This window comes from Cantharellus anzutake, assembly GCF_015039405.1.
Source record: "Cantharellus anzutake strain C23 chromosome Unknown EI90scaffold_10, whole genome shotgun sequence".
NCBI lineage: Eukaryota > Fungi > Basidiomycota > Agaricomycetes > Cantharellales > Hydnaceae > Cantharellus > Cantharellus anzutake.
The window spans coordinates 487138-514820 of record NW_024066960.1 but is presented as its reverse complement, the minus strand read 5'-3'; the positions used below and the strand labels follow the sequence as shown (position 1 = coordinate 514820).

The 27683-nt window shown below is 48.8% G+C and overlaps 9 protein-coding genes across 9 annotated transcripts; 4 read left to right on the top strand and 5 right to left on the bottom strand.

The window, feature by feature from the left end:
• The first annotated feature begins 475 nt into the window (after window positions 1–475).
• On the top strand, window positions 476–2952 carry EI90DRAFT_89449 (uncharacterized protein). Its single transcript, XM_039068203.1, has 19 exons — window positions 476–490; window positions 544–615; window positions 675–702; window positions 757–808; window positions 875–899; window positions 962–986; window positions 1047–1058; window positions 1132–1147; window positions 1219–1291; window positions 1344–1414; window positions 1483–1542; window positions 1599–1626; window positions 1691–1735; window positions 1788–1825; window positions 1914–1995; window positions 2060–2244; window positions 2339–2403; window positions 2469–2554; window positions 2652–2952. The coding sequence occupies exons 2-18, from the start codon at window positions 613–615 to the stop codon at window positions 2504–2506; spliced, it is 846 nt and encodes a 281-aa protein (XP_038919616.1). The 5' UTR covers window positions 476–490; window positions 544–612; the 3' UTR covers window positions 2507–2554; window positions 2652–2952.
• Window positions 2628–3832, bottom strand: EI90DRAFT_3044294 (glycoside hydrolase superfamily). The gene is made up of 4 exons (XM_039059330.1): window positions 3504–3832; window positions 3350–3439; window positions 3068–3282; window positions 2628–3000 (listed from the first exon to the last, which is right to left on the bottom strand). The coding sequence occupies exons 1-4, from the start codon at window positions 3798–3800 to the stop codon at window positions 2922–2924; spliced, it is 681 nt and encodes a 226-aa protein (XP_038919615.1). The 5' UTR covers window positions 3801–3832; the 3' UTR covers window positions 2628–2921.
• A 2762-nt stretch (window positions 3833–6594) lies between these two features.
• EI90DRAFT_3044291 (glycoside hydrolase superfamily) lies at window positions 6595–7662 on the bottom strand. Its single transcript, XM_039059329.1, has 4 exons — window positions 7339–7662; window positions 7187–7276; window positions 6903–7117; window positions 6595–6833 (listed from the first exon to the last, which is right to left on the bottom strand). The coding sequence occupies exons 1-4, from the start codon at window positions 7633–7635 to the stop codon at window positions 6755–6757; spliced, it is 681 nt and encodes a 226-aa protein (XP_038919614.1). The 5' UTR covers window positions 7636–7662; the 3' UTR covers window positions 6595–6754.
• A 1925-nt stretch (window positions 7663–9587) lies between these two features.
• EI90DRAFT_3044286 (glycoside hydrolase superfamily) lies at window positions 9588–10995 on the bottom strand. Its single transcript, XM_039059328.1, has 4 exons — window positions 10320–10995; window positions 10161–10250; window positions 9888–10102; window positions 9588–9818 (listed from the first exon to the last, which is right to left on the bottom strand). Exons 1-4 carry the CDS (start codon window positions 10620–10622, stop codon window positions 9740–9742), a joined length of 687 nt encoding a protein of 228 aa, XP_038919613.1. The 5' UTR covers window positions 10623–10995; the 3' UTR covers window positions 9588–9739.
• A 2076-nt stretch (window positions 10996–13071) lies between these two features.
• EI90DRAFT_2968657 (3' exoribonuclease family, domain 1-domain-containing protein) lies at window positions 13072–14414 on the top strand (the record flags this gene model as incomplete). The annotated part of the gene is made up of 5 exons (XM_039055626.1): window positions 13072–13204; window positions 13253–13331; window positions 13446–13554; window positions 13632–14093; window positions 14151–14414. The coding sequence occupies 5 exons, from the start codon at window positions 13072–13074 to the stop codon at window positions 14262–14264; spliced, it is 897 nt and encodes a 298-aa protein (XP_038919612.1). The 3' UTR covers window positions 14265–14414.
• A 386-nt stretch (window positions 14415–14800) lies between these two features.
• EI90DRAFT_3044273 (armadillo-type protein) lies at window positions 14801–17479 on the bottom strand. The gene is made up of 14 exons (XM_039059327.1): window positions 16588–17479; window positions 16419–16526; window positions 16284–16361; window positions 16205–16223; window positions 16080–16149; window positions 15945–16026; window positions 15712–15895; window positions 15551–15658; window positions 15477–15494; window positions 15385–15424; window positions 15251–15349; window positions 15086–15197; window positions 14971–15032; window positions 14801–14914 (listed from the first exon to the last, which is right to left on the bottom strand). Exons 1-14 carry the CDS (start codon window positions 17164–17166, stop codon window positions 14884–14886), a joined length of 1590 nt encoding a protein of 529 aa, XP_038919611.1. The 5' UTR covers window positions 17167–17479; the 3' UTR covers window positions 14801–14883.
• Window positions 17390–18430, bottom strand: EI90DRAFT_3044271 (uncharacterized protein). Its single transcript, XM_039059326.1, has 2 exons — window positions 17887–18430; window positions 17390–17863 (listed from the first exon to the last, which is right to left on the bottom strand). The coding sequence occupies exons 1-2, from the start codon at window positions 18121–18123 to the stop codon at window positions 17615–17617; spliced, it is 486 nt and encodes a 161-aa protein (XP_038919610.1). The 5' UTR covers window positions 18124–18430; the 3' UTR covers window positions 17390–17614.
• Window positions 18431–20930: 2500 nt separating this feature from the next.
• Window positions 20931–23782, top strand: EI90DRAFT_2911040 (uncharacterized protein; the record flags this gene model as incomplete). Its single annotated transcript, XM_039054415.1, has 15 exons — window positions 20931–21028; window positions 21093–21160; window positions 21225–21242; window positions 21297–21466; window positions 21524–21710; window positions 21771–21786; window positions 21841–21910; window positions 21975–22149; window positions 22236–22340; window positions 22408–22518; window positions 22607–22640; window positions 22691–22734; window positions 22810–22875; window positions 22962–23229; window positions 23308–23782. The coding sequence occupies 15 exons, from the start codon at window positions 20931–20933 to the stop codon at window positions 23780–23782; spliced, it is 1905 nt and encodes a 634-aa protein (XP_038919609.1).
• A 1254-nt stretch (window positions 23783–25036) lies between these two features.
• EI90DRAFT_88784 (Alpha/Beta hydrolase protein) lies at window positions 25037–26674 on the top strand. Its single transcript, XM_039068195.1, has 3 exons — window positions 25037–25636; window positions 25788–25839; window positions 25892–26674. The coding sequence occupies exons 1-3, from the start codon at window positions 25289–25291 to the stop codon at window positions 26605–26607; spliced, it is 1116 nt and encodes a 371-aa protein (XP_038919608.1). The 5' UTR covers window positions 25037–25288; the 3' UTR covers window positions 26608–26674.
• Window positions 26675–27683: the final 1009 nt, after the last annotated feature.

The following is a 27683-nucleotide window of genomic DNA, read 5'->3' as shown; positions in this document are numbered from 1 at the left end:
ACTTACCCGGTTCCGGCACTGCGCTCAGCTTTTCAATGGGATTTATATAGCACATGCAGCGAATCTTCGCAGCCGGCTCATGTTGAGCACCTCCATCCCCCCCTCCTCGAATCACTTCATCAGTTTGCAGTGCGCAAGATGGGTATGTCCTTCTATGAAAATCTTGTCGGGGGTTACCTTTCTGGGCTTGTGCTCGAAACTATGTACGTGGATGATGACGCTGACAATTGCCTTTCCGTGAATAATGGACATTTTCACTTCATGCGTTACGCTCGTTCGGATTACTTCCCATTGTTTCCTTCCCCACAATAGACTCCTCGGGGTAATCACCGTCCAGGCTTCCCTTTATTACCAAAGGTTCCCTGAGGATCATATCGCTCTAAAGTTCGTTGTTGGGTTCTTATGGTAAGCACTGGCTGATCGAGTGACTCGTAGTGTATGATTTGGTGATTGCGTGTTCCATCCTCAGGCTCGTACAGACGTTTGAAGTGTTAGTCGAAAGCCGCATGCGGTGTACCTTTCGGTGACCTGTCGATTCTCTAGGGTAGTTTCGTCGATTTCAGCTTACAAAGGTTTCATCCTCCACTTCGGTATTCCGGCCTTAACTTCAGTATGGTAAGCCCCCCCATAGAATCATTACAGTGATTCTGGCGTTGACTTTACTCCCACGGCAGGTACGATACCATGTACCAGATTTGTACGGTAAGATTCCATTTCCACTCAACTCACGACAATGTCGTCCGACGTACATTCTAGGTTTTTTCTTCCGTCCCCGTTCAATTTTTCTTCGTCTTTCGACTCCATCGATGTACGTTATCTCTGTTATATCTCCCTTCCAGTCACGAATTCCTGACGTCTGTCGCCCAGTCAGTAGGTCAACTTGGCTACCAACACTACTGGTACGCCTTCCACTGTTCATCTTATATATAAATCTGTTGATATTTTCAATCCTTGTCGATAGGGCGTTTTGACTTTGGGGCAACTGGGCGAGTGAACTTGGAATGGAGACAGATCTTGTGTCTGACGTGCTTGCTATCTTGCTCTAGGGACTGGAGTTGGTAAGGTGGTGCCACAAATCGCCGAATTAAATCGCTTCTGAGAATCTCTATATTTTCCTTGTACTCTATATAGCGATCTGCGTCAGAGCGTAAGTGGATTGTCTGTACTTTTTCGAATCAGTAATTTGTTGTGTTGACATCTCCCCTCCCCCGTTGGTAGAAATGTTACTCATGGTATCGAAAGTATCATCCGTCCCGAACGCCCATTGCTAATAAGTTGGCAAACACTGGAGGCACGTTCCTCTGCATTCATTAAAGAGCTTGGGGCTCAATACCAAATTGTAGGCAATGGCCGACCTCATAATTGCCTTCTCCATGTCATACTACCTCCAGAACCGCCGCACGGGATTTCGACGGTAAGCGATCGATCCATGCATTGGTTGGAGGGGGGGCCGAATGACCGAACAGGTGCTTCCCTTTGAAGGACGGATACAGTGATTCGGAAGTTAATAGTATATGCCATCAATACGGGGCTGGTAACGAGGTGCGGTTTGTCGAACTTGGTAATGAGATGGGCTGAGTTAACTTTTCATAACTCAGCGTTCTGGCGCTGGTCGTCATGTTTGCTGTATGGCTGTCTCAACTCTTCTGGTGTATCAGGAAGTCCTGAGGCTCTCCTTTCTTTTGGGCAGTTTGCATTCTACGGCTTCCACTTTGTTCACATGCTTTTCATCCTGGTGAGTAATATGTGTCACTCAGTACAGATATTTGTTATATTATGCTTCTTAGCCGCTTGGAGGAGTTTATACTGTGTCCCTTCTAGCAAAGTACGTCACGGAGCAGTCTGCACCACCGCGACCGCGGAAAAACCCATAGATAACTGACGGACCCACTGCTTCCTCCTACTTCAATCAGTCTACATTCGCGCTCGATACTCCGGGAAGAACTTTATTCCGAACATGGGATCTCGATACACGTGTCCCGCCTTCCTCCCACAGTAAGACGAATTCGCCGTCTGATAGGCCCACTTCACCACAGTTGACTCGATGCGTTTTCATCAGATACAAAACAGGATAAATTCTGTCGCTCAGCGCATAGAAATGCATTATTCGGGTGAAGAAACGGATCAAACTCTATTGGCAGCGGGTCCGAGTTCCTCGCGCCCATCGCGGGCGGAGACAGAAGCCACCCGGCACAGTGGGCAATCAGGTACCCTGAAACCAGAGATCTTGTGGTCTGGGCACGTGTGAGTGGGTTCCGTTGATCAAACAATTTAAGCCATTGGCCTCCTTTTGGATTGGATCACCTGAACTTTGCCTGACATACCGATTCCCTATGAGCAAACCGCGGACAAGCGAGTGGGACGAGAAGTATGCGAGTGTTGGGAGGAGAAAAAATGCACTGTGTAAGGGATATCTTTTATCCTTCTTCTGTCTCATTACTCCAGATGACAAAAAATCTGCATGTCAGATTTGAATGAAAGGACTCGGGTGTCTGGAGGTGTCTGATGATGATCCAAAAACAGCAGCGAACCCGAATCGGAGTTCATCTTGCATGTAAGCTTGAACGGATCAAAGCACCCGGAGCACTTTGACAGAAATAGTGAATCAATTTGAATACCCGCCTGACAAAACACCCTTCTTTACATTTCAGTGACAGTTGGGCTGCTTCTCGTTCATTACATACACATTACCGGTTTTCGACTAGGGGCACCCAAAATTGAGTCCCGGCAACTGCTAGCGCACGCCACCAATCCTGAAAACGGGACAACAGGCAGGACTCCAGCCTGTGTCTTATAATAGAGCCTGAAGGTTCATTGGGAAGTTAAGAGCTAGGAACTGACAGCATGTCATTATGTAATATTATTAATCAAGAACTTATGATCCACCAGTAGGAGCATCTCGAAACAAAATCTAATTCTCCTCAGCTCGCAAAGATGTCAAGATTGAACAACCCAGACTCAGACTGATCACTGTACTGTTTCCCTTCCCCGGCCGTCCACCTTTTTTTTCGAGCCATCCAATGATTAGCACATCAGTAATTTCTTAGTGTTAAAATATCTAACTTACCCTCCGAACGGAGCACCGAGAGTCAAAGATGAATCATCGTTATCGTACGTAGCGAACCAAAGAGGAAGGGAGGAATCCAAGACGACGCCCCGAGATCCAAAGATGGTCCCCCATTCACCCGGGGAACTGTAGATCCCAAAATTGTATCCTGCAACCGTGAGGGCTGTAACCATCTCTCGGGCCTGCAGAAGGTTACCACGGGGACCGTAGTTCCACTGAAGAACGTTCGGACACATGTTATCAAATGGGCATGAGGGTGAATGGATGAGATGGAAGACTCACGGTGCCACAGGACGGGTCATTCTCAATGTAAAGCCAGAGCCTGCCTATAGTCATCTGGTTCTCATTGAGCGTTGCGCTGAGCTCAACAAGCTAACGAATCAAAACTCAATGTTAACCACGGGGCCTCAAGAGATGGTTTCTAAAGCATACATACCTGGTCAGCATAAGGTTTGCAAATGTTGCGGGTCCCCGTGCAAGGGAACCAATACGCATCTATCTCCGAATACCCCGCCGCCGTGGCATTGTGGTACGACGGAACGAAGTCGGGATCCACTTGTCCACCGACATTGCATGCTTGCTCGTATCCGCGAATGACGAGATGTGAGAATCCCTCGCCGAGAACTTCTGAGTAAGTTCGATCGTTGACTGGAGCTGAGGTGTCTACGCCATGGACGAGCGAGTAAGCGGGGGAGGCGAATGCTGCGAGAGCGAGGATCGCAGAGCAGAACATTGTTGAGGGGTCGAAAAGTTGGAAGGAGGGGGAAGTGCATTGAAAGCTGATGTGCGAGTCCCCTCTTTTAAGCTTTTTTCTTCGGCATGTGGCCAAGGGATCTGCACGTCAGTTGAATGAATGACCCAGGGTCCAAAAACAGCAGCGAATCGGAGGCGAATAAGTATGTCGCTGTTTGAGCGTTCCTATCCTCATATGGTAATCGCGCTCAACATTGTCAACCAGCTGAGACGCTCCTGACACATTCAATCAAATCAACTACACAATTTTGTTTGTATCCTCTATGCCTATGATTTCTCTACGATGAACTGGAAAGGCCTTGCTGATGAACGATTCCCCAACGTGAGACTGTGGATATCAGCGAGAAGGGATAGTTTTGAACATACATGCGGACAAGTCATGGCTTGCGCCCACAAAGCTGGGTGCTACATCATCAATCTTATGTATTTGTCACCGCTTTACACCGCTCGTTTATTGCCCCATTCATTCCTCGATTATTAACCTTTGACATTTACTTTTCCATGTCATCTACATATAGTACCGCCGTACAAACCATCCGAAATAAAGACCGAGTCTGCTCGACGCCCGGATATCGCCGCCGAGAACCTTCACTCAAACGGGGCCACCGATGACAACAAATGGTTCACCCGTTCAAGTTGTAAAGCTTGATCGGGGACCGAAGTGACAGCCGTTACATAAGTAACAAAAATGGAAATCGATTTGAATAACCCACTTCGTTGGTGTTTCAAATTTTCCCCGTGTCACCGACGGTGAACCGATATTCGATTTTCGGGTGCTTGTCACGACGCTGATTGCCGGGAGTCGATTTTGGTTGCTTTTCGTTTATTACGTACACGTTACTAGTTTTTGACACCCAAATTTGAGTCCCGGCAGCGTACTAGTGCACACCAACCCTGAAAACGTGACAACATGCAGGACTCCAGCCTCCGTTATGAGCCTGAAGGTATGAGCTAGGTCGTGAGGAACCGACAGCAGCATGTCATTATGGAATATTGTTAATCAAGAACTTATGATCCCCCCAGGAGCATCTCAAAACAAATTCTAATTCTTCCCCATTCTCCTCAGCTTGCAAAGATGTCAAGATTGAACAACCCGGACTCAGACCGATCACTATACTGCTTCCCTTCCCCGACCGTCCACCTGTTTTCCGAGCCGTCCAATGATTAGCACATCAGTCATTTCTTAGTGTCAAAATGCACAACTTACCCTCCGAACGGAGAACGGAGAGTCAAAGATGAATCGTCGTTATCGTACGTAGCGAACCAAAGAGGAATGGAGGAATCTAAGACCGCGTTCCGAGATCCAAAGATGGTCTCCCATTCACTCGGAGAACTGTAGATCCCAAAGTTGTATCCTGCAGCCCTGAGGGCTATAACCATCTCTCGGGCCTGCGCAAAGTTACCAGCGGGACCGTAGTCCCACTGAAGAACGTTCGGACACATGGGCATGATAGTGAATGGATGAGGTGGAAGACTCACGGCGCTACAGGACGGGTCATTCTCAATGTCAAGCCAGATCCTGCGTATATTCATCTGGTTCTCATTGAGCGTTGCGCTGAGCTCAGCAAGCTAATGAATCAAAACTCAATGTTAACTACGGTGCCTCAACAGATGATATCTGAAGCGCGTAGATACATACCTGGACAGCGTAAGGTTTGCAAGCGTGGCGAGTCCCCGAGCAAGGGACCCAATACGCATCTATCTCCAAATACCCCGCCGCCTTGGCATTTTTGTACGACGAAACGAAGTTGGGATCCACTTGTCCACCGACATTGCATGCTTGCTCGTATCCACGAATGACGAGATGTGAGAATCCCTCGCCGAGAACTTTTCTGTAAGTCTGAAGGCTGACTGAGGTGTCTACGCCGTGGACGAGCGATTAAGCGGGGGAGGCGAATGCTGCAAGAGCGAGGATCGCAGAGCGGAACATTGTTGGGAAGAGAAGGGATAGAAAAGCTGGAAAGGGGGGGGGGGGACTCCACTGCTGATGTGCAAAGGTGTCAGTCCCTCTTTTACTGTAATCCTTTCCTACGGACCGAAGTTAACAAAAATGGAAATCGATTTGAATTTCGTGGACACCTGTTTCAGATTTTCCCCATGTCGCCCACAACGGTGAACATCGAATTTGCAAATGCGTGACAGATTACGCTACTTATAGTAAGTAAAAAAGAAGAAATCCAATGGACGCTTCTCGCCTCCAAATATTTTCGCCACATTCTGACGCTCCTAGCTGCATGCCGATCGCTAGGTTGCATAGCGTCGCCCTCGTGGGCAATATCGGTCTTGTCCTACACATCGAAAACGCAGACAACAGACTCAGTATTACTTTATAAAGCCTTTGTCTCCGTCTCTACCCAGGCAAGGAATCAGTGGGTGAACTCAGCGTGAGACTCTAGCTAGATAAGAAGGCTTACAGTAATCCTAACGATCGGTATGTGCAATGAGCTCAGGCTTCGTTCGGTATGGAGAAACAGGTTTCTTTGGTCTGTTTCTTCCTGTTTCTTAATACAAAAATTGCGTGTTTCTTTAGGTAGAAGAAATGAGAGAGAATATTGAATTGAAAAACTGGAAGAAACAGGCCTGTTTCTTCATACCGAACGAAGCCTCAGTTTCAAGACAAACACAGAAAGGGAAATGAATCTGATTCTAGAATCGGACAAGTGCTCCAGGTAATCTATGGAGCACTCCAGAGCCCGTCGGTTTGGGCACGCGTCTTGGTGTTGATTTCCCCAAGGGGGAAGCAAATTGGTTCAAAGATCGCGATGTGGTTGGATACCCCTCTAAAGACTCATCATTACCTCTGTCCCCATAATACTGTACAGTAAAAATGATGATTATTGAAGGAGGACATAGAGAATCTTCCGAGAAACAGGCAATTTTGAATCGAAAAAGTACGGACTTCCTGGAACGAAATCTAATTATCCCATTTCTACCTCAGTTCGCAAAGATATCAAGATTGAACACCCCCGAGGCAGAGTGATCACTGTACTGTTTACCTTCCGCAGTTGTCCACCTGTCCCGAGCCAACGCCATCCAATGATTAGCATATTGGCAACTTCTGCTATCAAGATGTGCAACTCACCCTCCGAACGGTGAACTGAGAGTCAAGGATGAGTCATCATTATCATACGTAGCGAACCAAAGGGGAATGGAGGAATCCAAGACGACGCCCTGAGATCCGAAGATGGTCCCCCATTCACCCGGAGAACTGTAGATCCCAAAGTAGTAGCCTCCATCCCTGAGAGCTGCAACCATCGCCTGAGCTTGCTGAAGGTTACCATCGGCACCGTAGTTCCACTGCAAAACGGTCGAACACACACGTTATCAAACAAGCATGACGGTAAATGGAAAAAGTGGAAGACTCACAGTGCCGCAGGACGGGTCGTTCTCAATGTAAAGCCAGATCCTACCTACATCCGTCCCGTTCGAATACAACATCGCGCCGAGCTCAGCAAGCTAAAGTAAATCAAAACTCAATACCGACCACGGTAACAAACGCTCGATCTGGAGCACCATACCTGGTCAGTATAACTCTTGCAAGGGTTGCCGGTCCCTGTGCAAGGGAACCAATACGTATCAATCTCCGTATACCCCACTGCCCTGGCATTGTGGTATGACGGAACAAAGTAGGGGTCCACTTGTCCACCGGAACTGCATGCGTCCTCGTATCCACGAATGACGAGGTGTGTGAATCCGTCGCCGATAGCTTTTGAGTAAGTCCCTCCGTCGACTGGAGCTGAGTTGTCTACACCGTGGACGAGCGAGTAGGCAGAGGTGGCAGATGCGGCGAGAACGAGGATCGTGGAGCAGAGCATTGTTGCAGTCTCGGGGAAAGAAAGTGAGGCAGGTGCTAGTCCCTCCTTTTATCCTTTTTTCCTATGCCATTATGTATGGCAGGTGACAAAGAAATCTACGCGTCAGATTTGAATAAGTAAATGACCCGGGTGTCTGGAATGATCCTGGGGAATTGGATATATCGTTGTTTCAGCGTCCTTGGCCTCATGTAGCAATCGCATCACTTCTCCAATCAGTCAACAGCTGCTGAGAGACATCAGAACGGCTGCTGAAATTTAGTTGTCTCTTGCTGTATTCCCTCTGTCTGTGGGTTCTTTATGATGGTCAGTGAACGAGTCTCCAATGCGAGACTGTAGGCGCTGATCACAGTACTAGTGCCAGTGTCGTGAGAAGTGAGCGGACAAGTCAATTAGTCATGACCGCAAGGGCTACATGCCACGTGCGTTACCAATATAATTTGTTACCGCTTCACACCGCTCCTTCGATCTGACATATACTCTAGTCTCTCATTGCCGTACAACCATCTGGAAAAAGATCATCATTATCTCTTGGGTATCACTGCCTACCCAAACGGATGACTCGTGATACAAATGCTTCGTCTTCAACCATTCAATTTGCAAGCTGAACGGATCAAACGGATATTGACAGGCTGACAGCGGTTGACAGTCAATTGAATTAATTTGAAATGACACAACTAAATTACCCTTTTGACATTGCAGGGATTGCTTTTCGTTCATTGCGTAATACGATTTTCTTTCGGTCTTTTGCGAACCATTTCCCCGCATCCATATAACTATGTTTGTCACATATTCCTATGCTTGTGTGGCTTTTTTTTGCTCAAATCACGAAAGAAATCTCATGTGCCATGTTCGAGCCTCGCCACTTTATTGACTTTAAACCACTTCCCAAATTCAACTTGATGTATACTAGAGTGCGTGCTTCGCATCGCGAATACCTGCACAGCGCGTGATACCTATGCGCAGCCATTGGGACTCCGTTGAGAGGAAGCCTTCCTCCTTTTAACATGTATGTGACGTTGTCGGGAGTACAACGAACGTGCGAATGTGCGACTTGTTTGCGACATCAAAGACACTCTGTTCAAGACTCCATGTGAAGCACAGGATGAAAGACTGGTATGGTTGGACGAAAGGACGAAACGGGGTTTGGAGCGAGCAACTGAGATTGTGATTATGGAGTGACCGGACCAAGTTTGGGGTGTATGATGTTAAATGAACTTCGACACCTCGATCACAGGAAACACCTCGGAATGCCGTCCAAGCTGATAGAGCGAGGCGTGCAGATTCCCGAATGATTTGGCTAAATTCTAGTGGCACGATACCGTCTGAATAGCAGCTAGCCGACCCCAAAGCTTGACACTTTCCTCAATCAACAGGAGCACCTCTGAAAGTCGTATAAGACTGACAAGTGGCAACATAAGATTCTCAAGTGATCCAGCCAAATCTGGGGCGCATGAGTCCAGACAAACGACAACTAATTAGCGTAGATTCCCAAGTGACAGTTTGAGGGCTAAACATTTGAAGTGTGTATTCAAACGAGAGGGATGGTGTTACGACGCTAATTGCCGGGAGTCGATTTTGGTCACTGGGTTAGAGTCACATCTCTGCTGAGCGAGTTTGATCATAAAAGTTGGGATTTCCGCGTACTATCTTGAGCTCTGTGACCTCCTATAACCACCATTGTGTCATTTCGCTGCCCTGCTGACCAGAACACAAACAATTGTCGGTTCTCTGATGGGTCAGATGCATGCTGTTCCCAGTGCCTCGGGATCAGCAGTCGAGACTGTTGGAGGAGGCTGTAAAACATTTGGTACTGGAAGAGGCGGGGAAGATAATTGCTCGGATAAATTTTCCTGGGGTACATCACGAAAACCGGGCAAGTGCTCCAAGTGCTCTGTGGAGCACTCCAGAGCACACGTCTTTATGTTGGTTTCCCCAAGGGGGAAGCAAATTGGTTCCTTTAAAGGCTCCTCATTGCTTATGCTACCTCTGTTTCCATACACTACGGTACAAATAATGACTGATGCAGGAGGATAGAGAATCTTTCCAAAAGTGGGCAATTGTGAATTGAAAGTACGAGCTTCCTCTAATTATCCCATTTTCCCCCTCAGCTCGCAAAGATGTCAAGATTGAACACCCCCGAGGCAGACCGACCCCTGTACTGTTTACCTTTTCCAGTCCTCCACCTTTTCCGAGCCAACGCCATCCAATGATTAGCATATCGGCAACGTCTGCTGTCAAGATGCGCAACTCACCCTCCGAACGGTGAACTGAGAGTCAAGGATGAGTCGTCACCATCATACGTAGCGAACCAAAGGGGAATGGAGGAATCCAAGACGACGTGCTGAGATCCGAAGATGGTCTCCCATTCACCCGGAGAACTGTAGATCCCAAAGTTGTAGGTTTCATTCCTGAGAGCTGCAATTATCGCCATCGCTTCGTGAACGTTACCATCGGCACCGTAGTCCCACTGCAAAATAGTCAAATACACATTATCAAACATGTGAATGAATAAGTGGAAGGCTTACAGTGCCGCAGGATGGGTCGTTCTCAATGTAAAGCCAGATCCTACCTATCTCCGTCTGGTTCGCATGCAACATCGCGCCGAGCTCAGCGAGCTAAAGTAAGTCAAAACTCAATACCAAGAACGGCAACAAATGCTCGATCTGGAGCACCTGAATCCATACCTGTTCAGAATAAAACTTGCAAGGGTTGTTGGTCCCCGTGCAAGGGAACCAATACACATCAATCTCCGTACTATTATACCCCGCCGCCCTGGCATTGTGGTATGACGAAGGAAAGTTGGGGTCCACTTGTCCACCGGAGCTGCATGCCTGCTCGTATCCACGGATGACGAGGTGTGTAAACCCGTCGCCGATAGCTTTTGAGTAAGTTCGATTGTCGACTGGGGCTGAGTTGTCTACACCGTGGACGAGCGAGTAGGCGGAGGAGGCGGATACAGCGAGAACGAGGATCGTAGAGCAGAGCATTGTTACGAAGAGGATCTCGGGGAAGACGGTGCAAAAGTGTTGTGCAAGGAAAGAACTAGGTGCTAGCCCCTCCTTTTATCTTTTTCCTACGTTATTACGGCACGCGACAAAGAGATCTACGCGTCAGATCTGAGTGACAGGATGACCCGGGTGTTTGGAATGGTCCTGGGGAATAAGATACATCGTCCGCAGCCTCATGCAGCAATCGCATCACTTCTCCAAACCGGCAACCCCAGCTGAGAGACATCACAACGGCTGCTGAGATCTTGCTGTATTCCCTCTGCTTGTGGTTTCTTTATGATGGTCAGTGAACGAGTCCCCAATGCGGGACTGTAGCGCGGTTGGATTTGGTTGGTTGGGTTGGGCGCTGATCAGTGTCGTGGGAAGAAATGGCATAGAGCGGACAAGTCAATTACTAATTAAGATCGAAGGCTGCATGCCACGTGCGTCATCAATATAATTTACTGCCGCTTTACAGCCGCTTCTTCCTCGATTATGTAACCTTTTGCCATACACTCCTCCCACTTGATCTCTCACTACCGTGCAAAATCAATTATTTTCTGCTCAATGCTTGGGTATCGCTAAGAACCACTAAAACGGGCGACTCGTGATAGAAATGCTTCGTCTTCGGCCAGTTAATTTATCAGCTTGAACGGTGACAGCGGTTGACAGTCGATTGAAATGACACAACTACATATGTAGAACAACCCTCTTGACAATTGCAGGGATTGCTTTTCGTTCATTGCGGAGAAGGGCCCCAGAAGCCCGCCCACTGCCCAGTTCCCGTTTTGCCGCATCCATATGACTATGTATGTCACATATTCCGCACGCTTATGTGGCTATCTTGCTCAAGTTGGCTGTTCATTGATATAATTTTTTCCGAAAGAAATCCATACGGTGAGCCATGTTCGAGCCCCGCCACTTTATCGACTTCAAACTACTTCCTAATACATACCAGAGTGCGTGCTTCGCATCGCGAATACCCGCACAGAACGTGATACTCATGGCAGACACCGGGACTCCGCTGAGAGGAAGCCTTCCCCCTTTTAACATGTGCGTGATGTTATCGATCATGCGAATGTGCGATTTGTTTGCGACTTCAAAGACACTCTGTTCAAGACTCCATGTGAAGTACAAGATGAAAGACTTGTATGGTTGAGCAAAAGGACGAAATGTGGGTGGCAGATAAAAATCATTTTCAAGATAAGGCGAAGTACGTTATTCGAAGTGAACCCGATTCGCGTAATATCGGTGGCAACAACCAAGGCCACGATATCCTGCTCCAGGTTTCCGCACTGCGCTTATATACACCAACGACTTGTATCGCGCCACAGGCGGCGCTACAAGACAAAGGGAGACAACTTGCGACAGTGAACAACGCTAAGGTATGACTTTGCTTATGTGACTCCGCCGCATCACGTCGGCAATGCACCTGGTGGTTCGCTGGCCAACACTCCCCATCCGATCCGCACGTTATTTTAGCACACGGACTCCATCCCTGCATTAGGAAAAAGCGATCGTGCTTCACCTTAGCAGAGATTTAGTGAGAGGGTGTTGTCGTTGGTCTCGATGAGCCTGAGGTCGACCGTTCTATCAGCGATGCATCCCCTAATGAAGTGATGTCGATGTTCTTGGTCACGTTGTGATTCACGGGATTTCGAGTGAGCAAGTCCGCAGCCCGGTTGTCGATATGTAAGGTGGTGGGTTTCGCCCTCGTGCAGCTCTTCGAGTAGTCTGAGGCTTGCTGTCTCAACATCCACTGCTCCCCAGAGAAAAGAAATGCGTAACCTTCGGTTCAGTGCATCGTTTGCCCAACCGGCGTCGGTGTGCCCGAAGAGGACCCCTCCGCCCGCGGTGCATATAATGCCTCGATTTGGGGTTCATGATGTGTCTGATCCTTTCTACATGCTCCTGTCCGAAGTTGAGCCGGCGCTCTGACGGCCGCGCTGATAAGCCATGGCAAGTGCGGATAGCACGAAGTGATAAAATTTGGCGACAGGCGCAAAGGTTTCGATGCCTAAAACCTTGGACGACGATCTACTTTAGTAGAGAGAGGCTGAGGATCCTGGGGCGACGAGAGTTGAGCTTTGAAGTGGGTGACTTTCCCATCGACGCCGAACTCCTTCACGAAGCAGCACCCAATGGCGTTTTTTATACTCGGAGACGGGTCGACAAGCTCCCAGGTTCCCGCTTGAATTCCCTGATGGCCGGGAGTTCCTCCAGGATCTCGGACCAGAACCGCTCGTGCCACTTGTCACGTTCAGCCAACGGTTCCTGGGGAGTCGGTGCATCCACGCTTTCAGTCAGCACAGGGTTAGCCATTTGAGCCTCATCCAGGGCAAAGTCTAGGATGTCTTCAATCGTGAACAGTATGCAGCTGCAAATGCCCGATTTTCGGGCTAGTCACATGATCGTCCAAAAGACGGCAACTACCCTTGCAATATTCAAAATGTATTCATTCGATCGCAGACGCGTGAATGGACCTGAGAACACCTATCCACCTGCCTATGAATCCACCAAAGAGGCTCCGTCGCCCACTCGAAGACAGGGAAGAAAACCACACAATATAAGACCCTTTGTGTGTGCGATATCAATTGCTAATATCTTGAACACTCAGCATCTTTTTGAAGTCCTCAAAGTTGGGCTAATCACTCAGGCCCACGGCTCAGCCTATATAGAGACTGAGAAACTAAAGATCGCTTGTGCAGTGTGAGTCTTTCGAACACTTCGTAGGATTTATTGAACGACGGTTTTTTTTCCCCCTTCCTGCTTTCAAACCCATCGATTCCATCCACCGGTGACGGCGTCTATATACCCCATCAGTTATGGACCACGTCAGAACAAGAATTCACCCTATACTCAACAAGGTGCCTTGAATGTAGAAGTTAAAATTGTTCCTTTCGCTACTAAAAGACGTCGGATCCCGATAAAGGTGCGTACGTGTTCACAGCCTTAATCTAGAGTCTAAACTCAAATAAAGTTTCCCCCCGATAAACCACTTTCAACCAGGACGTAGAAGATCGATCTTTATCCATGCAAATACACCAATGTCTCGCACCATCCCTCCGTCTAGACCTCTTCCCCAAATCTATCATCGACGTATTCATCACCGTTCTAGAAATGGACGGCGAAGCCTCCTGCATCGCGTCAGGCTCGATAGCAGCCAGTGCAGCTCTCGCAGACGCAGGCATCGAAATGTTCGGTCTCGTCGCCGCTTGTTCAGCTTGTACTTTTCCTTCTCCCTCTCGAGATGGCGGAGGATCGTCGCACCCTCCAAGGAACGACGACGACACGACAAGGATGGATGAAGATGATCAAGCTGACCATCATTGGAAGGGGGTTTGGTTGGATCCCAATGAAGAGGAGGGCAGTTTGGCTTCAGGGACGGTCGTCATGGCTTGTATGCCTGCCTTAGGGACTGTAACGAACCTCAAACAGTCTGGGTGTATGACATCTGTCCAAGTATCATCCGTGCGTCCCTCCACACCCATTCTAAGCCAAAGGCGAAAGATCTTACCGTCTTACTAGTGCTTGGAGCTCTGCATGAAACAATGCGCTGACATTCACCTTGTAATCTCAAAAACCCTGTTGGAGTCCGCTCGGGCCCGACAAGTGGCTTCAACACCTGCAGAGAAAGCTTGAATCCGTGTTATTTTCTTCGCGCTTCACTGACACATGCAGAAGACAATTACTTGTCGAACGCAAAGCGACTGACAATATCAAATGTTGAATGAATATATTGCACTGTTTTGATGACAGTGATATTTTATAGTCAAACAGGCCTGCTTAGACCAACTGATTTTTTGCGTTCGAACAAATTGCGTTTTTTGGAGTAATTTGAGTGTGAATGAATGAAGGCGTGAAACTGATGGAAGATCAAGCCGAAATGATAACGGGTGGCTGATGAGATTGTGTTATTTGTCTGCGAGGGTATTACGGTTGTTGAGAGATGTGGGCAAGCCAAAGGAATTTGAGATGGAAATGGAGTAAAGAAAGATGCGAAGTTCGTTTGTCAATTGCATGCACGATTGATATGCTGAGTAGGAATTCGAAACGATATGCGAGAGAAGACGTTGGACTTCTGGTTGAGATCTAGAAATGACAAGCGATGCGATACAAATTGTGTTTTTGATGACGGTGATTGACAACTTGACGAAGATGTTTGCTGGATTGTTGATGATTTGAGAGAAGCTAAGACGTGATTATAGCAATGCAAAAAACGAGAAGATTACTATAGACGGTTTCAAAACCAGAGTGATGCTCAATAGCCATAGTATGCACGCATTTTATCACTGATGCGGGCATGTCACAGTGAAAGGTTATCTGCAGTCCCGACACTGCTACTTACAAAAGCCAAGTGACACGGGAGCCAGCCTTACTCCCTTTTAAAGTAACGACATGCTTTTTGATCTGCAAAAATATAAGCCTGGAACTGTAAGTCAACGCTAGGAGACGTGGCTTACAGCATCGTAGAGAACGGTTCCCTGGTCCTTGTTGACCATTGGAAGAAGTTGAGCAATCAACTGACTCCCCGTTCCATTCAATGCAAGATCGACAATCATGGCACGACGTTTGCTAACGAGTATCAATGGCGCCAACCCGGAATCCGAGAAATTAGGCCAACAAACCTGTAACCAGGTTCACAAAGCCTATCGACGAACTTCTGCAATACCTCGGGTCCGCCGCATTTGAGAGCCTTCTCGATAGATTTGATAGCTTGAGGATCGCTTCCAAAGATGTGTAGCGAAGTGAGAAGCAAGACAAAGCACGAGACTTGTCCTCCCCAGCGCCGTGCTCGAGTACTGAATGTTCGTGATCATCATAGAGATGTGTCTCGCAGCGGCATTTACGTACAATGTTGAACCACCCAGCCTTAACAAGGCGAGTAAGTCATGAATAATTTTCAAAAGTTCGGACGAAGTGCTTACTTCCCCAAGAATCACGAACAACACGATCAAATCCGAGTAAAATTTCGTCCACAAGATCCCTCGTATCAGCTTCCTCCAAATTCTCAAACGCATGCTGAACGACCAGAGCTGAGAAAGACATATCAGGAAGGAAGTGAGGAAGTGTCCCTATTTGGACTGACAGCCAGTTTCATGACAAGCAAGCTCGACCCAGCGTCCCTTCAACGCAATATTAACGCAAGGGAAGATAGGCGGCGCTGGATCTGCCCAAGTTAGCTCCATGATACGGCTCCAGACATGTGCCGAGTGTTTATTCATCAGCGTTGCATATGGGTCACTCAGAAGCAGCTCGGTGAGGATCATGAGCTTGAAGAAAGTGAGGATTAGACACGCAGCGTAAAGGGAAAGTTCAAACCTTGATATCTTCCTCGCAGTCAAGGGCCTTCTGGATAACATGGGTACCGTAACAATTGGTAGCGAGGTCAACGACGCGACCCCTTTGAAATCATCAGTAGTAGCTAATCAGCCAGTGTCACTCGATCCAACTTACTTCATCACGGAGGCAAGCTTGAGACGATCTTCACGGATGCAAGGTGACTCCAAACAGCGTTGAACAGCCCCTGCAGCATCCTAGAATCAGAGATTATCTTTTGAAGGTAAGGTCATGACACTGACAGTTTCCAAACCGATGGGTCTACGAGGGTTAGCCATAGTCAGGTCTGGGAACCACGGGAAGGGGGCAACAGCTACCTACCATCATTTCGAAGCCTCTGCCAACAATAGCATCGACGATCTTGACGCGATCTTCTGTACTGGCGACTTTCAGCTTTTGCTGTGAAACCGGCCGGGGTAAGCAATCATATCTCATCGTTAGAGATTAGGGACATACTTGAAGGAATACAGAGGCTTGTTGGTCAGAGCTATTAACGATGCGAGAAACAAACTGCTCGTAAGGAGGGTTTGCATTTGGCTGAAGCATTTGAAGAAAGTTGATCGGCTAAACCGAGAACACTGGTCAGCGCGCAATAAGGACCAAAAGTGCTAACATGCGTACTTACCTCAGCGGCGGGCTGAGGGATAGATTCCGGGACTTGGGATGATGATCTAGAAGTTGCGGCAGAAGAAAGATGTCCAGAGCTAGCCCCTGAAATACTGGATGGGTGCGATGACGGATGAGGATAAGAAACAGGTGCTGGAATGTGTTGCTGTTGAAGCATCGAGGGATGTTCATATGCAGCAGGCAAGGCTGAAGTGCGTGCAGATGGTGTGTTAGGGAGTGACGAGTAACTGGTAGGTCGACCGACAGCGCCATAGGGAGCATGGGAAATATGATACCTGGAGGGAGATATATGCGCATCATATGGCTGAGGTAACTGTGAGAGTGAATTAAGAGGCGAATAACGTGAAAACGAAGTTGAAGAAGGAAACGGCGAATTGATTTCGAACGCGGGATCATAACTATTGGGTACCCCCCTTGGATTCTCGAGAACTCGGCTAGAGGCATGTGGGGCGTGTCTAGAGGCAGACAGTCCGAGTGATGGATACACATCGTTGAAGGCCTCTCGAGTGCCTTCGTGAGTCGTCTGACGCACTGCGCTGAACGGGTCGAGTGGTCCGCAGAGGCCTGGAGTAGTCATAGGTGAGTGTTGGAATGAGTTCAAAGGGCCCTTGGGGCCTTGAATGACGCGATCGTTGAATGAAGCACGAATATCATCCACATGATTCAATCTCTTGGGCGCGTCGGCCCATTCGCGCGCGGAGATAGAGCTGAACCATTCGTGAGGCGAAAGAATACGATGCGCTTGAGGGTACTGGAATTCGTTCGGAGTGATTGGAGAGTCCACAGGACTCGAGTGAGACGTCGGAAGAGCTGGAGTATCCTCCTTTTTAGAGATTGAAGAGCCGATGTTATCGAGGTCTATACCCGAAAGATCGAGCGTGAGACTTTTTACATTGACTGGTTCGTCAGGGTCGGGAATGAGCTGAAGCGAATCAATAACTTTGAATGTCTTCTTCTGGGTGATCGCGGGGAAGAAGAACGGAAGTTAGTATCAGCGCTCTCGAAGAGTGTAACATGAACGACAATTAGTCTGCAAGGAACGCCAAGGATCGGGATCGGACAGCGGCGACGCGATTTCCCGGAATGGAAAATGATATGAAAGGGCGCGATCTCGGAAAAGTATGAAAGCAATGACCGACGCGTGAAGGGATGTAGAGATCGAGGAACGCACGCACTATTGAAGTTGCAGGACCATTACCGTTTTGCCTTCCTTCGCCGATGGCCCCGACGCGCTGACGGCGTTCTCGATCAACGACAAGCGCGTTCTCGTTCAGCTTCCCAAAGGACCAAAAGGTACGCCTGGAGCCCTCCCCCGCTCATGCATGTTAGTCCTCTCGTTAAGTACTTGAGACTGAGAAGGCAGTGGATGACCAGACATCGACGGCCAAGAGGCGACTTGCTCCGGCCAATGATGAGGCTGAGCGGGCGTGTAAGGCTTTGGGGCCCAAATGGAAGCTGCAGTAGATATCAGAGGAGGTGCTTTAGACGATGGAAGAGACGACATGTGAGATATGGCCGAAGGTGCAGAATTCATTGACCAGCAGGAAGAAAATTAGATATATGGAAGAAGATGGGAACGAAAGCTCAAGGAAGTAAAAACAAATAATCAGAAAAGACGTTTCTAGATGGTTCAGAATAAGGTGATGTTTTTCTTTTGAGAGAGAGATGGAGAAGGAGATGGTGGTAGTTTGTGGAGTGGTGTCGATTGCTTCCAGGGTTTTATAAACCCCGGAAGCAACTCATGCGATGTCGCCCGACACTTGACAGTACATCCTTCGGCCGGACGCGGCCAGCGTGAACCCTGCTTGTCGATGGGAAACGTGCGGATTATGTGTCCTTAGGCCGAGCGGACCTGAAGGCGCGGATTGGCCGAGTTTTGCCTGAATTGAGCATTTCCATAATAGTACATGCCAGGCCCATTAAGACATGAAGTTTGATACGCGGACATGGGGCGAGCCGACGCGATCATCTTTTTGGGAAGATCAACGGCATACGGGAATAGCCAGCGAGGGGCAGGGATAACTGCATAAACTAACGGCCCATTCATGCATCCAAATCCGAAAGCTAGAAATGATACCAATCACTCCTCGAATCCGACTCCGCATTCCCAGCATATGAATTATCCTATGCACAACCTCTACAGCGTTCAGGATTCTTGGCGTTGTTCCCCTCGGACCTCAAATAACAGAGTCAGCGCTGAAAAGTGGCGGATTTGGCGGATGCGTGAGCTGGTAAACTCAGGTCAAAAGCATGCAGAGCATTCAGGGACTGGAAGGGCGAGGCGCCAGGAGGAGAAAGCACTAACCTAGTGGGGGGGTTGACTGGATATATGGGACGATTCTTGATGCTTACGAAATTACCAGTTCCATTCCAGAACCAAAAGTGAACTAGAAGGGAACCACCGACATGGCGGGAGAAGGCACCACTTCCACCGAGTGATTGGCGGACGAGGGATCTGTTGGAAAGTGGCCTCGTCGTCCGTCATCTTTCTAAGCTCTTGAGTTAATAGACCACGGGCATGCTTGGCACACCGGCGCCGAACCACCTCCCACCATGAAAAGCCATGGAGGTTGGGGCTGGAAGCACCCCACGCCCACCGTAACATCCATGGTTAGCGTAGCGCTACACAAGGAGGACTCACTTCTTGCACGAGGTCCCAAACACGAAATTCTCCGTCATACTGGATGAAAACTTAGGCACATCGATCCACAATAGCACAGGACAACCGTTTGCGATTTTCGACGCCATTCCATTTGAGCCAGGAAACCAGATCGAATGTAGGGCCCTCAAAACGAACCGCATCGTCTGGTACTGGCGAAGAGACTGAACCTGGAACCGAGCATTTCAACCATTTCCTAAACGAAAAGAGACTGTAGCACAATTGGTCAATACGCGCTCGTTATGTAGAGGCGCGAAGTATGGTTTGACGAAGACCGCCAGGGAAGCCCGTCAGGAGTAAGGTATGGAGTTCCATGCATGTATCATTACCGAGGTGATAAAAATATGGCCTTCAATTACGTGCTTTCGGGAAGGAGAACCTGGTTCGGTAGATACCCGCATGGTGGAGTTTTCTATATTTTGCGCTCATCAGCCTTGTTAGCGGGCTGCGCCGCACGGCGTGGGGGAAGCAACAATAATGCGATGCGCTCCAGCTAAATATCCACGCCTCTCAACTTCTGCCGCAGTCAATATGAAAGGAGACGCTAGCCTCCACTGTGGCGCAAACACTCTCACGAGCGAATAAGAATGGCATGCACCACACTGATTGCGGACATTGGCGAAAAGGCCATGGTGCCATACTTTTGCATAGCTGGAAGAAACTTCTAGGACACTAAGATTCTCCGAAGGTCTGGCCGTTGTCTGACCGCCTCGGAGTTATTCTAGACCAGCGCCACAAGGCACAGACGAAGAGCAAGTGATCCAAGGTCCCCAAGGCTTCGGTGGTGGCTTTCTGTGTGCCCTGCCCGCTCAACCGAAGGGAGTTCGGTCGGAACGAGATTCGGACAGCACAACTTTCACGTTACCCGGGATAGGAGGTTCCATTCCAATAGAGGCTGGTCACCCGCTCAATAGGAGGTACTCTTCTGAGGTAGAACCAGCTGAGAACAAAGAGAGCTGGCTGCTGGGGAAAAGCTACCAGCATACAGTACTTACGCAGTCACAGGGCGGAATTACTGCATGACAAATCGATCCGTTACATAAGGCTAGTGACGTGATAGCGAAGTTTAATTCGGTAGTTTCCGTCAAACAACGCGGGCGCTTATGCTGCCTGATCATTTCGCACAAGGTGCCCAGATCGCCGTCCCAAACGGGAACCTTATCCCCGCGCAGCTTCTTAGCATTTCTGGGCGCCCTTGCCATTGACAGTGGGAAGTTCATGGGTATGACGCCCGCCCTGAAGTCGGATGATGTGCTCCGAAAACTGTCTCATGAATGCGCTCAACTAGCATCTCTGGATCATTTGGCCCTTCTCGTTCGCCTTGCAGATGCTTCCCCATGGCAGTTTTGAATGTACTGCAAGCCTGAACTGAATATGCCAAGCACTTGGCGTTCGCTGTGCATTTCCAAGCCGTGGATGTGTGGTTTCCGCTCTTTGCCTCATCGTTCCCCTCTTCCCACTCTGAATCTTAGTTGGGGGGATGTTAATGCTCTCGTATCCTTCGTTATATCTTACTTTGGCGTTCACCATACCACATGGTACTGCAGTGACCATCTATGGCACGCCATCAGTCGATCCGCTTGGCAACCCCTTGTTACCAACTGGCGTGGAGGCTATACCACCCCCAGCGCGGACGTTGGATGCGTACAATCTCACGGAGTGAGTGGGATGTTGCTATTAAAATGAGGAATCTTTCGTACGAATTTTGCAGGTTAACCCCACCTCCGCTTCCGAGCCCTATGCCAGCAAAGCAGTACACCGCCCAGCTTTATCCTGGTGTGTCAATAATTAGTTGCAATTTCTATGACACTTCACTAAGATTATCCCACAGGGGGCATGGCTAGATTAAGTATTCCAGTGAAGGGGAACTTCGTAGGGTTCAGTGTTGAGTTGTCCGTGGCAAACCAAATTCGTGCGTTACCATCCCCCGTAGCGCAACTTTTTATTTACGTAACAATATTAATCATGTACCTCAGTGGGCACAAATTCATCAAGTATGTTGACGTCAAATCCTACCCTAAAGCATTGTTGACTCAAGTTTTCCATAGGGCTTGCTGTTCCATTCCTTAATTACGTCGCTGGCCTCAAATCTCGTTCCGGAGCTGCTCCGCCCATTCGAGTGGGCGGCAATACACAGGAAAAGGCACGATTGTTTCTTCAATCATTTGAAAATCGTCAATTCATCAACAAGACGGAAAATATCAATCCCCTGAACCCTGTGCGCTGGCGTTGTCTTTATATTGTTATTTTTCAGGCGCTCATATCGTTCCGTTAGACTCGTACACCCGATGTGGACATTTCATTGGACCTATACTATGCCATGACGAACGTTAGCGCGTTATTGGGAGTTGAATGGTACATTGGCCTGCCCTTCGCGGACGCAACGAACGTAACTGGGATCTCAGCTATGTTGGGCCACGCTGAGAAGATCCTCGGAGATAGGCTGGTTGCTGCTCAGCTGGGTGAGAAACTCCGAGTCGCCTGGACCTCGGCCGTTTGATTCACCAATTTCTCCATCACAGCAAACGAACCGGATTTGTGAATTTAATTTAATTCTTTCAGGGGCCACGTTCTCACACTCAATCATTGTAGGTATGGCATTGGTTCCCGCAAACGACCGAATCCGTATCCCATCGGAAGTTTCATGGATGAATGGGGACGTGTAAGTCGACTCTTTCCGTCGGACCGTCAACACATGCAAACTCAATTGTCTCTCGTGACCCCAGGCAATCGAAGCAATCAACAACGATCCCCTGGTGAGCAACAAGCAGAGCCTCCTTGGGCCAAGTATCTGTTGTAATATCGACGGCCAATGGAGTATCGACCAAGTGATCCAAGCCGGCTTCGTGACTGGGTTCGACAGCAATTTAAAGATTTTGACCGTGCAACGTTATCCCCATGGTGAGCGCTACGGGGTTTTTGGTCGATCCCGAGGAGGAAGAGGACCGCTGATCACCATCAATTCCCTCTGGTGTTTCCACCGTTAGACAACTGTGATCCGATCAATCCAACTAACCCACAGACTCTGTATGCGGATTACCTCTCTCACACTAATCTTGTCAACGTCGTGAAGGAATACAATAGTGCGTCTGGTGCGTTTTGTTTCTTTTGTTTTTGACAAGTTGATGCCTAAACTCATGAATATCTACCCCAAAACAGCATATGCGTTGCAGCATGGAAAACCGTTGGTAATGTTCGAGACTAATACGGCTTCTTGCGGTGGGTTTGTGGGGCTCTCCGATAGTTTTGGAGCCGGGTTATGGGGCATTGGTGAGTCTTCGGCATCGGTGAACCATTCCCGCTTTTGGGAATGATTGGCTAATTTGATTTCGCTGCTCTTCTCCTCCCCGCACGGCAGACTATTCGCTTCAAATGGCATGGGCAAATTTCTCGTAAGTGGATATTGCCACTATCATGCTTGTTTCCACTTCACCCTCGATAGGAATGTACTTTACCACTTTGGTGGTCAAACCGTCGCGTACAATGGTAATAAGCGGCCTAGCAGTATTCCGTCCGCCGAGAAATGAGAAGCTAATTGCCGTCGCTTAATGTCTGTCATAGCATTTACTCCACCGCCCGGAACAATTAATATTGAAGATAACTTTGGCTGGACTACAGGACCAATGTGTATGTCGCTTCTCCGCGTGTTCTAGTTCCCATTCCCCTAGCCGCTCGTTTCTTTCTGATTCTCATCACTTTTGAACGCACTTCAGACTACATGATGCTTATGGTCGCGGAAGCACTGGGTCCCTCGAATAGCTCTCGGGTCGTTGATCTCAAGCTTAACAACAACAATCCTTACACCCCTGGATATGCAATCTATGAAGGACCTAATCCAACAAAACTGGTACTGATAAATTATATGAATGATCCAAGTGGTGCGGCTGATACCATCGTTACGGTGTCGGTCGGAGGGGGAACTACGAACGTGCCTGCGCAAAATCCGCAGACCGCATACGTGAGGTACTATAGTGCAAATTCGTAAGCATTTTCACTTGGTCTTATCAATCGTGCCCGCATCCTGACATAAATGGTATTTGGTTGATATGCGCTCCGAAGCGTGACACAAAAGTACAATCTTACGTATGCCGGCCAGACGATGGGCGCGCCGTTCCAGTCCGATGGGAGATTGCGAGGAAAGCGGGACACTCAACAGATCACGTGCGATGCAAATACAGGTTGTCGAATCCCTCTCAAGGGGCCGTCGGCTGCGCTCGTGTTCCTAACCCAAGATTCGCTCAACGCGGTTAACACCGGGGTAGATGATGACACAGGAGACCCGTCGAATACATTCCCTACCACTACAGAAACAGGCAGGTATGCCTACGGTGCGAAGGTTGATCAGGGCGTCCTGCAGACATCGAATGGGCGTGGAGGTAAGGAGGAGAGGAAGAAACAGGGACTTCGAACGAGCCATGGGGACTTGGAGAATGGGACTGCCAACAAAAGAGTTGTGGGGGTATCCGGTCTAGTAATTGGGATGATGGTTGTCACCGCTGTAGGCTTGTTCACTTCCTCTGGTACACGAATTTGAGTCGGTCGAGCGAACCGGGGGGGGAGGGGGCTTTTCAGAATTGGGGGTTCTGAGACTGACTTGACGAACTGCATAAGGCGGGCCCGGAAGTGCGGCGGCGGACATCTTTTCTTCATTTTCATTCCTGAATTCATTTCATCACTTCCGATATGCTTGGCTGCTTCGGCATGTACTATTAATATTATACGGCGCTAGCAATATTACCCAATAGTAGCGCTGTATATTGCAACCATCGAAGGTAAGGGCGCTTAATCTGGGAATCTGGGTTGACGTCTTGGGCGCTTCAGTCCGGAAGTTGAGGGTGCTTCATTCTGACTCGATCCAGCTAAGAATATAAAATAGGATGCGGAGAGACCTAGCAAAACAATGTCCGCGCTGGAGCTCGGGTGCCAATGCCAGGTCACAAGGTTTCTAGAAAAACCCCAAAGAGGAAAGCAAGATGTCCTAAAACCCCACGGCGGCCATAGGGCGGGATGGCCGCTCCGGCCGCCCCAGTGATGAAAGAAAGCCTGCGAACGGAAAGAAGAACAGAAATACGACTAAATAGATCACCAGATCTGCGGCATCAGAGGATGTACATACATAATATATCTCCCGATCGGTATAGGCGCGCAAACCAAGGGGCAGGGTCCAGGAAATACAACCCATTGATGTAGGAGTGGGAAAACGGTGTCGGTGCGACCGGTTTTTGATAAGCGCCCATAAGAGAAAGCGCAAGTTGAATTCCGGAAGGGTTTGTAAAGACTACGTAGCGCAGCACGGCGAGTTTCTGGGGACAGGGAGAGACCGAGTATTGGTTGAATGGCTTGAGCGCCACGTTTCATCCATTGCGGGCATTGCTGTCGGGTTAGTTTTTTTTGGATGGTTACGGAGATCTATTTCCGTTCCCATCACGTGTCCAAGCTTCACGACCATCTCCGACGCGCTTTGGGTCTACCGTTTTCTGGGCAACATATTCGGCAACAGTGTCTTGGATACGTAAGATGGTTGTGATACATTGAGCGCGCGTTGTCGAGTGATACCTAGTGCGCGATCAGAACCGCACTGAAAAGGACGGTACCGAATGACAGTCGGATAGTTGTATCCTGTGCAATTTGCACATGTAGGTGCACGCGAACTGAGGCTGCGTTTTTCTTGATTCCTTTACCGGCATAATGCACTATTGATTGAATTGCATCCGATCCTCATGATAATTGTCATTTGCGCCAAGGGGAATCAATGGTAGGCCATATCTACCGAGGGATTCTTTCCCATAGTACCGTTGCCCATGCTCTGGCCATGAGTCCCGCACACCTGTTTTCCTTTTCAAAATTCGACCTTTCCTTTTTACATAATACCCTGTCTCGGAAAACCGTCAACTGAGTCCGCTCGCATAGATACTGCTTTCGCGAGTCACTGATATTTATTGAATTATACGCCGTCCCCGATACAGGTTTAAATCCAACTGGTTTTGAGCGCAATTGCATCACCTCAGACATCCTTTTCCCCCCTTTCTCCTCCTACTCTATGTCCCAAACATCTTTCACATCCAAGTTTGTCTCCATCGGCCAACGTTCCATACATGTGCGACTCTCTGAACCAGCACCTCCCCCTAATGCACCAACAACGAAGCCACCTGTGATATTCTTGCATGCCGTTGGATCAAACTCGTCCTCATGGGTCACGCCACTCCTCATGGCACCTCAGCTCGCACAGCATCGTCAGCTAGTGCTCTTCGACAGCGATGGCCACGGCCTCAGTCCCTGGAGTGGTCGCGATCAGATGACGGTCGTAGATCTCCTACACGATTTGTTGGCCCTTCTGAATGAGCTGCAATTCAGACAAGTTGCCATAGTTGCCCATTCACTCTTCTGTGTAAGTAACTATGTTCCTCGATTGCTCTTTGACTTTTTTCTTCACGTTCAAACTCCCCGTGTGACTTGATGGTTGCACATTCCCTTCCGAAGTTTCGGTGCTTCGCGATGGCCCATGATCTCAAGCTAATCTTCCTTATTCCCATCCCTAGCACGTGGCGTCATTGTTCGCTCTCAACTTCCCTGCAAGGACCGACAAATTATGTAAGAAGCCCACCAACTATTGCCGAATATTTACTCACCTTCACCCATCCAGTGTTCCTCCACCCGATACGATATCTAACGGACGCGATGCGGGGTGCCCTTCTTTCCCAAGCGTCCCACATAAGATCAATGTCGCCTGGCAACTCTCCCCCATCCTCGCCACTGTCGCCCAGTATGATGTCCCGGATGACCCTTCCGCCTATCCGGCCTGCAAGCACGCCAGCTGCACTATCCTCGATCGCCGTTACGACGTCAACTTCCTCTATATCGAGACACTCACTGCAAACGAATTACTCCGCTCAGTCGCTCATCCATCGACTTGTGCTTTCGACACACCCATCCGCATACGCAGCAACTCAAAAGGCTCTTGTGCGATGTTGTTTCTCTTCTCCTTTAGCGTCCGAATATTCGGCAGGGTCGTCATCAACAAGCCCAAGTGGTCTTAATTTGAATGTGAACGTCACGCCTCAGCACTGTGAGATGCTTATCGTTGGAGGTGAAGAGGATGATCTCGCTTCGCCTGAGCTGTTGCGTGCTTGGGTTGAGGAAGTACAGCTTCAGCGTGGACAGCACGAGTTCGAGTCTGGATGGGGCGGACAGGAAGTTTGGAGGAAAGGCAAACGGAGCAGGACGAGTGGAAGTGGAGCTGGGAACGGATCGGGTGTGAAGGAGATCATATTGAAGGATGTAGGTCATTGGGCTTGTGTGGAGGAGCCGCTGCAGATGTCTAGAATACTCCTATCATGGGGAATGCGTAACGACCAGTAGGGAAATTTCTCTTCTGTGCTTCGCTAAAATTGGGGCAGACATTAGCTTCTGAGGTGTTATTTTCTTCTCTTTGCACATTTGTGCCTCTGGCTCGTCTCATTGGTGCTTTCTACCATTACCAAATATTTTTCTTGTTATCCCCAAAACGGGATGCTCATCAGGTGGCTATAGATCCGTTTTATTACCCTGCTTATGCGGCGGTGAGGTGTCTTGATTACAACACAGGCGAGAGTCCATTGGCGACCAGCCTCCATCGGAACCAATGTTGCCAACAAGACACCGACACACACTTGAGGCGTCGCCAACGCGAAATGAGAATCAGAGGGCCACTCAAATTTCATGGCCTCCTCAATTAATTCTAAGGCGTCCAATTCGCATTTCAGTCTGATCGGTGAAGTTTTGAGCCCGTGGCCCGTACAGCTCCAGCTGGGGTAATCGAGGTACTCACCCTTCACATAGTATGGTACCACCCTGCTCATTCTGTGCTTAGTTCCGCATTCACATCAAGTACATGTATGTGATATTTGCTGTATGATGGAGATTTTTCCTGCATTTTTACATGCTGCTTTGACGCAGTAATTACCTTTTTTATGCCGTGCGATCGCTGTTTCGGCCGGCTCTCGCAACTGCAAATTTCCCGAATGTTCGAAGCCTCTGAAAAGATAGGGCAGGTCATCAAGAATAGCTACGTGAAGGTACGTGACCCACGAGATGAAACGCTCTCGCATTGTCATCTGTGGGGATACCTTGCTTGCAAGGTCACTTCACGACCCACCCCGTTCTTTAGGGCATAGAGCACGTGCCCCTCTCCTTGGCGTTGTCAGTCTAGCACTAAAGTGCTCGCTTCGCTCGATTGACTCTGCACCGTCTTACGCAATATAAAACTAGAGTGCTTGCATTGCTTCCCGATTCCTGCACAGTATGTACCTATACACACTGTTACTCTGCACACAGAGTCATTAACCCGTGGCAATATTACGCAAATTTTGACGCTGAAAATTTGTCAGCATCTTGCCCTTTTGGTTTCTTTTACATGCATTTTCTTACGTTTCCTTTTTGCACTTACGTCATCCCAG

Bases quoted from the DNA above. Each gene is read 5' to 3' on its own strand.
- EI90DRAFT_3044294 (XM_039059330.1), bottom strand. From the start codon at position 3,800: ATGTTCTGCTCTGCGATCCTCGCTCTCGCAGCATTCGCCTCCCCCGCT. The intron at 3,283-3,349 runs GTGAGTCTTCCA...AACGTTCTTCAG, and splicing joins ATGACCCGTCCTGTGGCACC to TGGAACTACGGTCCCCGTGG. The intron at 3,001-3,067 runs GTAAGTTAGATA...TCGAAAAAAAAG, and splicing joins CTCGGTGCTCCGTTCGGAGG to GTGGACGGCCGGGGAAGGGA.
- EI90DRAFT_3044291 (XM_039059329.1), bottom strand. From the start codon at position 7,635: ATGCTCTGCTCCACGATCCTCGTTCTCGCCGCATCTGCCACCTCTGCC. The intron at 7,118-7,186 runs GTGAGTCTTCCA...ACCGTTTTGCAG, and splicing joins ACGACCCGTCCTGCGGCACT to TGGAACTACGGTGCCGATGG. The intron at 6,834-6,902 runs GTGAGTTGCACA...GGCTCGGGACAG, and splicing joins CTCAGTTCACCGTTCGGAGG to GTGGACAACTGCGGAAGGTA.
- EI90DRAFT_3044273 (XM_039059327.1), bottom strand. From the start codon at position 17,166: ATGACTACTCCAGGCCTCTGCGGACCACTCGACCCGTTCAGCGCAGTG. The intron at 16,027-16,079 runs GTAAGTTGGATC...ATGATTTCAAAG, and splicing joins AAGCTTGCCTCCGTGATGAA to GGGTCGCGTCGTTGACCTCG. The intron at 15,659-15,711 runs GTCAGTCCAAAT...TGTCTTTCTCAG, and splicing joins TGCTTGTCATGAAACTGGCT to CTCTGGTCGTTCAGCATGCG.
- EI90DRAFT_3044271 (XM_039059326.1), bottom strand. From the start codon at position 18,123: ATGAATTCTGCACCTTCGGCCATATCTCACATGTCGTCTCTTCCATCG.
- EI90DRAFT_3044286 (XM_039059328.1), bottom strand. From the start codon at position 10,622: ATGCTCTGCTCTACGATCCTCGTTCTCGCTGTATCCGCCTCCTCCGCC. The intron at 10,251-10,319 runs GTATGGATTCAG...GACTTACTTTAG, and splicing joins GCAAGTTTTATTCTGAACAG to CTCGCTGAGCTCGGCGCGAT. The intron at 10,103-10,160 runs GTAAGCCTTCCA...ACTATTTTGCAG, and splicing joins ACGACCCATCCTGCGGCACT to TGGGACTACGGTGCCGATGG.
- EI90DRAFT_89449 (XM_039068203.1), top strand. The intron at 703-756 runs GTAAGATTCCAT...CGTACATTCTAG, and splicing joins CCATGTACCAGATTTGTACG to GTTTTTTCTTCCGTCCCCGT. The intron at 2,245-2,338 runs GTGAGTGGGTTC...ATTCCCTATGAG, and splicing joins ATCTTGTGGTCTGGGCACGT to CAAACCGCGGACAAGCGAGT.
- EI90DRAFT_88784 (XM_039068195.1), top strand. From the start codon at position 25,289: ATGTCCCAAACATCTTTCACATCCAAGTTTGTCTCCATCGGCCAACGT. The intron at 25,637-25,787 runs GTAAGTAACTAT...TCCCATCCCTAG, and splicing joins TTGCCCATTCACTCTTCTGT to CACGTGGCGTCATTGTTCGC. The intron at 25,840-25,891 runs GTAAGAAGCCCA...TCACCCATCCAG, and splicing joins TGCAAGGACCGACAAATTAT to TGTTCCTCCACCCGATACGA.